The sequence below is a fragment of the Biomphalaria glabrata genome, chromosome 9 (genome assembly GCF_947242115.1).
Source record: "Biomphalaria glabrata chromosome 9, xgBioGlab47.1, whole genome shotgun sequence".
In the NCBI taxonomy this organism is placed as follows: Eukaryota; Metazoa; Mollusca; class Gastropoda; family Planorbidae; genus Biomphalaria; species Biomphalaria glabrata.
This window is the reverse complement of record NC_074719.1, coordinates 18,203,737-18,216,912: the sequence shown is the minus strand read 5'-3', so window position 1 is coordinate 18,216,912 and position 13,176 is coordinate 18,203,737. Positions and strand designations below refer to the sequence as shown.

The 13,176-nt window shown below is 35.5% G+C and overlaps 1 protein-coding gene across 1 annotated transcript; it reads right to left on the bottom strand.

Annotated features, from left to right (window-relative positions):
* Positions 1 to 6,407: 6,407 nt before the first annotated feature.
* On the bottom strand, positions 6,408 to 13,176 carry LOC106074921 (uncharacterized). Its single transcript, XM_056041316.1, has 6 exons — positions 13,021 to 13,176; positions 11,536 to 11,581; positions 11,147 to 11,187; positions 10,026 to 10,169; positions 6,891 to 7,058; positions 6,408 to 6,589 (listed from the first exon to the last, which is right to left on the bottom strand). The coding sequence occupies exons 1-6, from the start codon at positions 13,064 to 13,066 to the stop codon at positions 6,498 to 6,500; spliced, it is 537 nt and encodes a 178-aa protein (XP_055897291.1). The 5' UTR covers positions 13,067 to 13,176; the 3' UTR covers positions 6,408 to 6,497.

The following is a 13,176-nucleotide window of genomic DNA, read 5'->3' as shown; positions in this document are numbered from 1 at the left end:
CAATTCAAATCAACATACAGATTCGAGCAAACATTTTTATCCATAAAAATATTCAAAAACAAATTGAGATTGTAACTGTCTGATTTAAATGTGAAGAACAGTCAATTGCTTTCAATTGTGAATTAATATTTAATATAATTAATATTAATATAATATTTTAGATTCATTGGAAACAAAACTAAGTCAAATCTTATTCAAGCTAACTTACGTACCAACAGAAGAAATGTTTATATTTTGAAACTGTGAACAGTGTTCAAATGTAACTCTCGGTACATTCAGAAATGATCAATTAAAATGCTAAATGCTAATTCAGAAATATCCATAGAGTACAATTTATTTTGTGTGAGAGAAAAAAAAACTTCGTCAACAACTGATTCGCCCACCTAATCACTAATGTCAACCATTATACTGGATATGTAAAACTGCCAAATATGTTCATTTTAAAGGTATGAAAGGGAGTGTGTGGTGCATCTGCATTACAAGTGAAACAAAATTGGTGCATGGAAACAAAAAGTTGGCCACCCCTGCTTGCGTATTGCAGCTAGAACCGAACCGCCACTTCTAGGGCCACAATGTACTGTTCCAGTGTTAGGCCCTATAACACTACATTATCTTTCTACTAGCTTTTCTCAAACGATTATTTTGACAAAGCTTCTATCACCTCACTCTGTCTGTCTGTCTGTGTGGTAAAAGTTTTCTACGCGTCGTTTCTCCCACACCCAATCTCAGATCTGGTTGAAACTTTGCACAATTATGTCTTGTACCTGACAACACAAGAATCAATAATAAGAAAACCCAAGCAATTGGTTAATTAATTATTGGTCATTTTTTATTTTTTTGGTATCGAACAAGGGAAAGAACTTATACTTGACTGATGTGGCGGTATTAGTTGAACACTATTCCTCTTTATATTTTGTCGCTTTAAAATTTGAAAGTAGCAGTCGATAGCAATGATACTTTCTATTTTCATAAGCACTTCGCAGGCACAATGGTTAGTGTATTGGCTTGAGTCCTCAAGATCGGGATGAAGCCGTACACCTTCTTTTTATAAAATACATTTAAAATGCTATCACGGTAACCTTAACACAGATAGGCTACCTCCTTCTTACTCTTAACTAATTGACACAATTACACTTAATATGAGCATCACTAGGGTGGGTGTCACCCCGCCCCCACCTAAAAATGTTGCGTGTTATTTTTTTTTGTCTATAGAGCCACAACACACATACCTTATAATTAACTACACCAATTGATTGTTAAAATGAGTGTCAATGAAATTCTAACATTCAGTTGTTACAATTTATTTATAGTTCAATTTTGCACCAATGCAACCTTTAGTAAATTACTATGTTTTTTTTTCTTTTCTGGATTTCAAACTTGAGAACGTCTCAATAATTTAAAATGAATGTCTTTAACGATTTCATATTTTATAAATTTGCCCGTTGTGAAAGTGTCGTCTGTTCCATTGTCGAACGTGTTATGCTTTTGGTAAAGAAAAAGTTTAATTAGCCACCAGTTTGTCAATAGTTTAAAGGTAGGCCCCTACTCTTATTTATCTTTGGCTTTTTAGTACACCTTCCCCCCAAAAAAAAAATGACGCAAAAGATAGATAAAATAAAAGACATCTGGTAATAAATCTTAAGATGCGCATCTAAAGGCTATAATTTTAAAACGAAAAAAAATATTTCTATTGTACCAAAAATTGTAGGCAAGAAACATTTTCTGAACAAGAATGTTGACCACATAAATAAAGTGAATGTTAAACACATCTATTGGAGGAGACATAAATAAAGTGAAACACATCTATTGGAGGAGACATAAATAAAGTGAATGTTAAACACATCTATTGGAGGAGACATAAATAAAGTGAAACACATCTATTGGAGGAGACATAAAGTGAATGTTAAACACATCTATTGGAGGAGACATAAATAAAGTGAATGTTAAACACATCTATTGGAGGAGACATAAATAAAGTGAAACACATCTATTGGAGGAGACATAAATAAAGTGAATGTTAAACACATCTATTGGAGGAGACATCAATAAAGTGAATGTTAAACACATCTATTGGAGGAGACATAAATAAAGTGAATGTTAAACACATCTATTGGAGGAGACATAAATAAAGTGAATGTTAAACACATCTATTGGAGAAGACATAAATAAAGTGAATGTTAAACACATCTATTGGAGGAGACATAAATAAAGTGAATGTTAAACACATCTATTGGAGGAGACATAAATAAAGTGAATGTTAAACACATCTATTGGAGGAGACATAAATAAAGTGAATGTTAAACACATCTATTGGAGGAGACATAAATAAAGTGAATGTTAAACACATCTATTGGAGAAGACATAAATAAAGTGAATGTTAAACACATCTATTGGAGGAGACATAAATAAAGTGAATGTTAAACACATCTATTGGAGGAGACATAAATAAAGTGAATGTTAAACACATCTATTGGAGAAGACATAAATAAAGTGAATGTTAAACACATCTATTGGAGAAGACATAAATAAAGTGAATGTTAAACACATCTATTGGAGAAGACATAAATAAAGTGAATGTTAAACACATCTATTGGAGGAGACATAAATAAAGTGAATGTTAAACACATCTATTGGAGAAGACATAAATAAAGTGAATGTTAAACACATCTATTGGAGAAGACATAAATAAAGTGAAGGTTAAACACATCTATTGGAGAAGACATAAATAAAGTGACTGTTAAACACATCTATTGTAGAAGACATAAATAAAGTGAATGTTAAACACATCTATTGGAGAAGACATAAATAAAGTGAAGGTTAAACACATCTATTGGAGAAGACATAAATAAAGTGACTGTTAAACACATCTATTGTAGAAGACATAAATAAAGTGAATGTTAAACACATCTATTGGAGAAGACATAAATAAAGTGAATGTTAAACACATCTATTGGAGAAGACATAAATAAAGTGAATGTTAAACACATCTATTGGAGGAGACATAAATAAAGTGAATGTTTAACACATCTATTGGAGAAGACATAAATAAAGTGAATGTTAAACACATCTATTGGAGAAGACATAAATAAAGTGAAACACATCTATTGGAGGAGACATAAATAAAGTGAATGTTAAAGACATCTATTGGAGAAGACATAAATAAAGTGAATGTTAAACACATCTATTGGAGGAGACATAAATAAAGTGAATGTTAAAGACATCTATTGGAGAAGACATAAATAAAGTGAATGTTAAAGACATCTATTGGAGAAGACATAAATAAAGTGAATGTTAAAGACATCTATTGGAGAAGACATAAATAAAGTGAATGTTAAACACATCTATTGGAGGAGACATAAATAAAGTGAATGTTAAACACATCTATTGGAGAAGACATAAATAAAGTGAATATTAAACACATCTATTGGAGAAGACATAAATAAAGTGAATGTTAAACACATCTATTGGAGGAGACATAAATAAAGTGAATGTTAAAGACATCTATTGGAGGAGACATAAATAAAGTGAATGTTAAAGACATCTATTGGAGAAGACATAAATAAAGTGAATGTTAAACACATCTATTGGAGGAGACATAAATAAAGTGAATGTTAAAGACATCTATTGGAGAAGACATAAATAAAGTGAATGTTATACACATCTATTGGAGGAGACATAAATAAAGTGAATGTTAAACACATCTATTGGAGGAGACATAAATAAAGTGAATATTAAACACATCTATTGGAGGAGACATAAATAAAGTGAATGTTAAACACATCTATTGGAGGAGACATAAATAAAGTGAATGTTAAAGACATCTATTGGAGAAGACATAAATAAAGTGAATGTTAAACACATCTATTGGAGAAGACATAAATAAAGTGAATGTTAAACACATCTATTGGAGGAGACATAAATAAAGTGAATGTTAAAGACATCTAGTAAAAAGCTTTTCTGTTGGTTCTTAACATTTCCTATACTTAATCATCCCCAATAGGAAGAATCAGAACTATTCTTTTAACAGCTAGAGTACTTTTCCTTTTGTGAAATAGGCAGACGACAAAAAGAAACTATCCCCTCAAATATATAAGTCTATTTCATTCAACTGGTTCATTGTAACTTTTCTTGGCTAGAGTTTCTTTTACATTCAACATCTGAAATTACATCATCTTCAGAAATCTCAATAGCCACTTATTTACTTTCCAATTCTACAAAATTTACATTAATTACATGTAAGATTTCGATAATATTGTATGCCTGAAGAGTGTCGTAATTTGTAATGGTTGGCATCCTGATATTACGGTGCTACCTACTATTTCAATAGATTTGATAAAAACATTGTTAAAAATCAAATATACATGCAGCTAATATACAGCTGAAAGTAAGGTTTCACATCTGCTTTTGATATAAAGTATGATGTAACGTTTTTGACTATTTGTAGAATTTCATTTAAAAAATTAAAATATGTTTAGTCGAAATATTTGTTTAAAATGTATATATGTCTGTCTATCAATTGTGAATAACACATTCCAATATGTAGCCACTGACACTTACTTTTTAAAAAATTGTCATTTATTCCAAAAGTACTTTTTTTTCCACTTTGGTGTCACCCCCCGTAACGGGTGTCACCCGGTGCGGACGCACCCCCCCCCCCCTATTGAAGCCACTGAATTTGAGCTTTGCTTTTAAAAAAGTATGTTATATATTGTTCTTTGTTTTATTTTGTTTTTCTACCTATTGAAATAGTAACAAATCAAACTATTGAATATCTAGGCGATTATATTTTATATAGGTCAAAGGTCGCGTTTACCAAAAACGTGCCAACCTATCCGACAGTCTAAAATTTCAAGGACATCCATTCACCTTCCTATTTCCTGCTAGTCCTTTGTCGTCTGACGCCGTCTAGCGCGTGGGTGTCACGTCCTTCAGAATGTTTCAATATTTCATATGTACACCCTGTTATCACACCCACAAGATGGACCAGAAATGTATTTAATGTTAAGTACGTTGCGCCCACTGGTAACAGATGAATGCTACATAGAGTACAGAGCCTTTGTGAACACTGTGGAGGAGGCGGGTATTGCATTTTTTTTTCCCACAGTGTGAGATCTGGTTTCGCAGTATTATAGAATTCCTTTAAAAAAAATGGAATATTTAGTTTATATCCAGTTGAAACAGATAATTAAAATAAAAAAAAAATAGTGGGTGTGTAGCAGTGCATAACGAAAAAAAAAAAGATCGAAATTTGTGGTTTTAAAATATTTCTGAGTTTTGTGTGGATCTGTAGTTTTCATTTCTTTATTTGACTTATATCTGTTTTTTTGCAAACATTTTAAAAAACTTCTTTAATAATCTGCATTCATGAGAGAACAATTCAAGACATGGAAAACCCCAAAATTATGGCAATAACCTGAACATACGTTTGGAAAGTTAGGTACGGACAAAATCTAGTGCTAAGAAAGTAAGTTATACATTAAGAAAGTTCTGGATAGGAACCAGGGCATACATTTAAGAAAGTTCTGGATAGGAACCAGGGCATACATTAAGAAAGTTCTGGATAGGAACCAGGGCATACATTTAAGAAAGTTCTGGATAGGAACCAGGGCATACATTAAGAAAGTTCTGGATAGGAACCAGGGCATACATTTAAGAAAGTTCTGGATAGGAACCAGGGCATACATTAAGAAAGTTCTGGATAGGAACCAGGGCATACATTTAAGAAAGTTCTGGATAGGAACCAGGGCATACATTAAGAAAGTTCTGGATAGGAACCAGGGCATACATTTAAGAAAGTTCTGGATAGGAACCAGGGCATACATTGAGAAAGTTCTGGATAGGAACAAGGGCTTACATTAAGAAAGTTCTGGATTGGAACTAGGGCATACATTAAAAAGTTCTGGATATGAACCAGGGCATACATTGAGAAAGTTCTGGATAGGAACCAGGACATACATTTAAGAAAGTTCTGGATAGGAACCAGAGCATACATTTAAGAAAGTTCTGGATAGCAACCAGGGCATACATTTAAGAAAGTTCTGGATAGGAACCAGGTTATACATTAAGAAAGTTCTGGATAGGAACCAGGGCATACATTAAGAAAGTTCTGGATAGGAACCAGGGCATACATTTAAGAAAGTTCTGGATAGGAAATAGGGCATACATTGATAACCACTAGACACATTACCCAGGGGATAGAAAGAGCAAAAGTCAAACTAACCCAGAACTATGAAGTTACAACAGGACCTACTTGAAGAACACACAACTTTCAGTCTGAGTTACATCCTTTAGTTTCCTATTTTGTTTTATTATAATCTTTTAGAATAGCGATGCATGTCATTTAAAAAAATGAAACACCCTTTTTTTGTCGACCAGAACTTGTGTTCAGATTCCATAATGCTGAAACCTTTATATCTATTGTTACTGTTTCTTTTATTCAATGTACATATTGGTTCAGACAAATGACAAAGTCTGTTGTAGAAACTGACGGAAACAAATCAGAAAGAAACTTTCCCAGTTTTACTCCTGTCTGGATTCTTCGCTGGTTTTGTGTGTGTCGCCTCGTACTGGGTCCACCACTCCTCTGGAACTTAAAAAAAAAAGTAGGAAAATATTAAATTTAAAAACAGTAACCGATATCACATATAGATAGATATATACCTACTATATCTCGATGATAATCAAATGATGTTAACCTTTTTGAAATCTATTTCAGTTTGGTAACTTCAGATTTTGAATAAAGGTTGTAACCCAATGGCACACAGACAATGGCATACATTTATTCAATGAAATTTACAGTTTTTCTCTGCTCTATTTATGCCGCCCAGCTATTCCATCTCTGTATCATCAAAGAAAAAAAAAGCGTGAAAAGACAACCAAACTTGACTTACTGTCTGTCTCATTCCAGAAGGCTTGAAAGTTAAATCTGTCTACTGCTACTACGAATGTCTCTTTTAAATCATCTATGTAAGACTCAAACTCTTCGTACGTCTCCAGTGTCAAGGGATAGGGATGGTTGCGTGTGTGGGCGCGGTACCTTGTCCACCAGCCCCTTGGCACTGTTAGATAGTGACCAGGACAATAAGATTTGTTGTTTGACATAAGTAATATAAGAAGTAATATAAGAAGTAATATAAGAAGTAATATAAGAAGTAATATAAGAAGTAATATAAGAAGTAATATAAGAAGTAATATAAGAAGTAATATAAGACAGTGGGTGAAAGCGAAATGACAGGAGCGGTGAACATAAAGTAAAAAAAGAGATGGCACGAAAAAAGATTGACACAAGAGAGAGGTGAGGTGAAAGATTGACACAAGAGAGAGGTGAGGTGAAAGATTGACACAAGAGAGAGGTGAGGTGAAAGATTGACACAAGAGAGAGGTGAGGTGAAAGATTGACACAAGAGAGAGGTGAGGTGAAAGATTGACACAAGAGAGAGAGGTGAAGTGAAAGATTGACACAAGAGAGAGGTGAGGTGAAAGATTGACACAAGAGAGAGGTGAGGTGAAAGATTGACACAAGAGAGAGGTGAGGTGAAAGATTGACATAGTGTAATAGAAAGGTGAGGTGAAAGATTGACACAAGAGAGAGGTGAAGTGAAAGATTGACACAAGAGAGAGGTGAGGTGAAAGATTGACATAGTGTAAGAGAAAGGTGAGGTGAAAGACTGACACAAGAGAGAGGTAAGGTGAAAGATTGACATATTGTAAGAGAGAGGTGAGGTGAAAGATTGACACAAGAGAGAAGTGAGGTGAAAGATTGACACAAGAGAGAGGTGAGGTGAAAGATTGACATAGTGTAAGAGAGAGGTGAGGTGAAAGATTGACACAAGAGAGAGGTGAGGTGAAAGATTGACACAAGAGAGAGGTGAAGTGAAAGATTGACACAAGAGAGAGGTGAGGTGAAAGATTGACACAAGAGAGAGGTGAGGTGAAAGATTGACACAAGAGAGAGGTGAGGTGAAAGATTGACACAAGAGAGAGGTGAGGTGAAAGATTGACATAGTGTAAGAGAAAGGTGAGGTGAAAGACTGACACAAGAGAGAGGTAAGGTGAAAGATTGACATAGTGTAAGAGAGAGGTGAGGTGAAAGATTGACACAAGAGAGAAGTGAGATGAAAGATTGACACAAGAGAGAGGTGAGGTGAAAGATTGACATAGTGTAAGAGAAAGGTGAGGTGAAAGATTGACACAAGAGAGAGGTGAGGTGAAAGATTGACATAGTGTAAGAGAGAGGTGTGGTGAAAGATTGACACAAGAGAGAGGTGAAGTGAAAGATTGACACAAGAGAGAGGTGAGGTGAAAGATTGACATAGTGTAAGAGAGAGGTGAGGTGAAAGATTGACACAAGAGAGAGGTGAGGTGAAAGATTGGCATAGTGTAAGAGAGAGGTGAGGTGAAAGATTGACACAAGAGAGAGGTAAGGTGAAAGATTGACATAGTGTAAGAGAGAGGTGAGGTGAAAGATTGACATAGTGTAAGAGAAAGGTGAGGTGAAAGATTGACATAGTGTAAGAGAGAGGTGAGGTGAAAGATTGACACAAGAGAGAGGTGAGGTGAAAGATTGACACAAGAGAGAGGTGAGGTGAAAGATTGACACAAGAGAGAGGTGAGGTGAAAGATTGACACAAGAGAGAGGTGAGGTGAAAGATTGACATAGTGTAAGAGAGAAGTGAGGTGAAAGATTGACACAAGAGAGAGGTGAGGTGAAAGATTGACACAAGAGAGAGGTGAGGTGAAAGATTGACATAGTGTAAGAGAAAGGTGAGGTGAAAGATTGACATAGTGTAAGAGAGAGGTGAGGTGAAAGATTGACACAAGAGAGAGGTGAGGTGAAAGATTGACACAAGAGAGAGGTGAGGTGAAAGATTGACATAGTGTAATAGAAAGGTGAGGTGAAAGATTGACATAGTGTAAGAGAGAGGTGTGGTGAAAGATTGACACAAGAGAGAGGTGAAGTGAAAGATTGACACAAGAGAGAGGTGAGGTGAAAGATTGACATAGTGTAAGAGAGAGGTGAGGTGAAAGATTGACACAAGAGAGAGGTGAGGTGAAAGATTGGCATAGTGTAAGAGAGAGGTGAGGTGAAAGATTGACACAAGAGAGAGGTAAGGTGAAAGATTGACATAGTGTAAGAGAGAGGTGAGGTGAAAGATTGACATAGTGTAAGAGAAAGGTGAGGTGAAAGATTGACATAGTGTAAGAGAGAGGTGAGGTGAAAGATTGACACAAGAGAGAGGTGAGGTGAAAGATTGACACAAGAGAGAGGTGAGGTGAAAGATTGACATAGTGTAAGAGAGAGGTGAGGTGAAAGATTGACACAAGAGAGAGGTGAGGTGAAAGATTGGCATAGTGTAAGAGAGAGGTGAGGTGAAAGATTGACACAAGAGAGAGGTAAGGTGAAAGATTGACATAGTGTAAGAGAGAGGTGAGGTGAAAGATTGACATATTGTAAGAGAGAGGTGAGGTGAAAGATTGACATATTGTAAGAGAGAGGTAAGGTGAAAGATTGACATTTTGTAAGAGAGAGGTGAGGTGAAAGATTGACATAGTGTAAGAGAGAGGTGAGGTGAAAGATTGACATAGTGTAAGAGAGAGGTGTGGTGAAAGATTGACACAAGAGAGAGGTGAAGTGAAAGATTGACACAAGAGAGAGGTGAGGTGAAAGATTGACATAGTGTAAGAGAGAGGTGAGGTGAAAGATTGACACAAGAGAGAGGTGAGGTGAAAGATTGGCATAGTGTAAGAGAGAGGTGAGGTGAAAGATTGACACAAGAGAGAGGTAAGGTGAAAGATTGACATAGTGTAAGAGAGAGGTGAGGTGAAAGATTGACATATTGTAAGAGAGAGGTGAGGTGAAAGATTGACATATTGTAAGAGAGAGGTAAGGTGAAAGATTGACATATTGTAAGAGAGAGGTGAGGTGAAAGATTGACATAGTGTAAGAGAGAGGTGAGGTGAAAGATTGACATAGTGTAAGAGAGAGGTGAGGTGAAAGATTGACACAGTATAACAGGTATTGTTACCATTCCTGCCATGCCCCAGTGAGGAGAGCTCTCGCTGTGCCACATAGATGCCATCATAATCTCGGAGGCAGTCCAGAAAATGTTCAAACTCTTGATACCTAGGCTGCTCTACTCTGTATAGTTTGTTCCACCAGATAGATTCACCTACAAGTACAGGTTAAGATAGGTTTCAAGTATTGTTAAGATGGGCTTGATATTATTGTTGAGTATTCTACAATGGGAGTCTATTATTATTTCTATTCTTACTTTGTAGCTATTACAAAAGAGAAAAAAAATGACTACCCCCCCCTCTCTAGAGTTACCAGAAATGTGCTCCTACAAGGAGGACAAAAAAGAAGACACAGCTTCATATAGAAGGAGCACACCCGAATGAGACAAAACTATAATGTTAAGAAACGTCTATAAATATATTAGCTATGTCCACAAATACGGTTAGTGAATAACTCCAGCGACTCTTCGGTGTAGTTGAATTGTCACGTAACCGTCTGGGTGGAGCTCCAGGTGCAATATCTTACTAAAAAAATACTTCTCAGTAAGTTATTGGAGAGACTAATGATCAATTCCGCTCCCAGCGTTGATCAGTCAATACGTTCTTTAAATTTTACCATTATGTCCCAGATTGAAAAAAAAAGTTGTTCTTTATAAAAGGTTTCTTTTAAATAGCTCTAAATATACGAAGATACATGCAGAGAGGGGGAGGAACTGTGTCAGCTTTAAGCTTTACTTAGCAAGCTCTTTATGAGATGACGTATTTAAACCAGATAGAAAGGAATTCGATTAACATAAAATGTACAATTGTAGTTTAAAAAAAAAAAGGGACAGCCGGATTTTTTAAAACTGTAGCCCAAAACTTCGCTGACGGCGGACTCGGACCCAAAAGGGAGGACATGTAAGCCTAGCTCCATTTATCGGACGACTTTCTCTCTCTCTCTTCTCGCTGTATCGTTTTTTAAAAGTATTTTCAGATCACATCTTTATTTAAAAGATATAGAACAACAAATACAACAAAAGCAAAATTACGTTGGCTTTAGTCTGTATTTATTATTAATCATATTTCTAAGGGAAGTAACTAAGAGAAACTATTAGGAATGAAATATCAAGAGTTATAGGACATTACTTACACGGGTCATACCATTCTTCGCTTTCTTCGTCTGCAGTCTCACTGAATAAGTAAATAAAAATAAATAAATAATAATACCAATGATAAAATAAATTGCTATCACACAAACTCAGAGGAGGCCACCGTCGGAGTCGGATCCCTGTCGGATCCGCCTATTCGCAAGGAATATTCAAGAGTCCACCCAACTCTAATTGGTACCTGACTTTAGTTGGGGAAAGTAAAGGCGATTGGTCGTTGTGCTGGCCACATGACACCCTGCTCGTTAACCGTTGGCCATAGAAACAGATGACCTTAACATCATCTGCCCCATAGATCGTAATGTCTGAAAGGGATATTAGATTTTAAAAAAATTAGATGTCTAGTACATGTAATCACACATTAAAAACTCACCTCTCCGATTCTCTTTCCTTATTCTTGGATTCTGTCACTGTGTAGACTTAAAAAAAAAAAAAAACAACCATAAGATTACAAAAACTGTTTGTGTATTTATACAAACTAAGATTGGTCATCTTTTTTTTTTGGTAAGCAATGAAGATAAAGAGGCAGGTTTCAATATTTACCGCAGGACTACCATAAGCAATGAAGTATAAACTATCAACAACCAAATGATGTCTCACTTGGTACATTCATGCGGCACCAAAGTGCTGCTGACGTAATTGTATTGCTTGGCTTGCTGACGTTTTATATATATGAAAAAAAAATCTGACATATTTAATTTAAAAAAATACAACGTTTGCGTTCTGAATGTAAAAAGTAGCCGTTGCATCTAAACTTTGCAAGCTGCAAAATATTTTGAAGTTGGAGTCTCAATACCTTTTCTAGTGCCAAGAAAGTTCGGCTTCTTCTTTCAAAATACAAAGTTATAATACTATTAATTACAATGTCTTTGATTCCGAAGAGTAAGGATAAATGCTGTTTCACGTGACCACGCAAACCCAGTGGCATTTGCCACTCCTGCAGCAGACAAAGCCTTTGTCCACCGGGGTCTATTTAAGTTTATTTTTGTTAGGTTTACCGTGCCTGATGCTTTATGTAACAATTGTAATGTCAGTCAACCGGCGTTACCTTAATGAAGGCCATCAGTGACTCTTACACAAAATTATTAGTGCCATCATAAAAGTGCTAAAAAATTGTTGGTTGTTAACGCATGCTTTAAAATACTTGGTATATATCTTCGAAATAAGAGAAATAAGCTTAGGTAATAGTCTGAGTAAATCACAGCGTTAATTAACATTTGTGTAGGCTACGACTGTTATGCAAATCACGATGCTCTATTCATTCTATTGACCATATCGCAAGGGAAAGACATTTTTAATACAAGTTTACTCAGACATAACATTTGTACAAAAAAAAAAAAAAAAAGAAATCTTAAAGGTTAAGAAAATTGGGTAGAACGTGCTGGAAACTGGAGTCTGGTTGGTTCTAATTTTTGGATCAATCTGAATGAAACTAATCTGATTTTATTTCTGTAGGTAAAATTTAACAGTAAAGTATGATTTAGAGTCGTCTCCTGTGTGAATAAAAAATTGATCTATTAATCCAGGGGTTCTGAACCTGTGGATCGCGACTCCCATGGGGGTCGATTGACGATTTGCCAGGGGTCGCCTAAGACCCTCAAAAATATGGACTGCATATTGTCTACTCTTCTATTGCTGTATGTGTGAGTGGGGGGGGGGTCGAGGCAGAGTGGGGGATTTTAAAAAGGGGTCGCCGAGAATAAAAGGTTGAGAACCGCTGTTAATTAATCTATTAGTTTGTTGTATCCCAAAATATTTCTATGTGAAGTCTGGGTACAAGAAATATTGATCCATTAGTTTGTGTAAAAAACAAAATAATGATCTATTAGTTTGCTGTAAGAACAAAAGATTAGTGTACCTGTGTATAGGATAAGTGTTGTGAAAATCAACCTCCACTTCAACATGTTTTAATGTAACACCGTGCACTCGAGGAAAACAATGGACATATTAGAAGGATACAAATGACACGTGACTTTCAGAAAGTCTTGCACACTATATACAACATTATCTTATC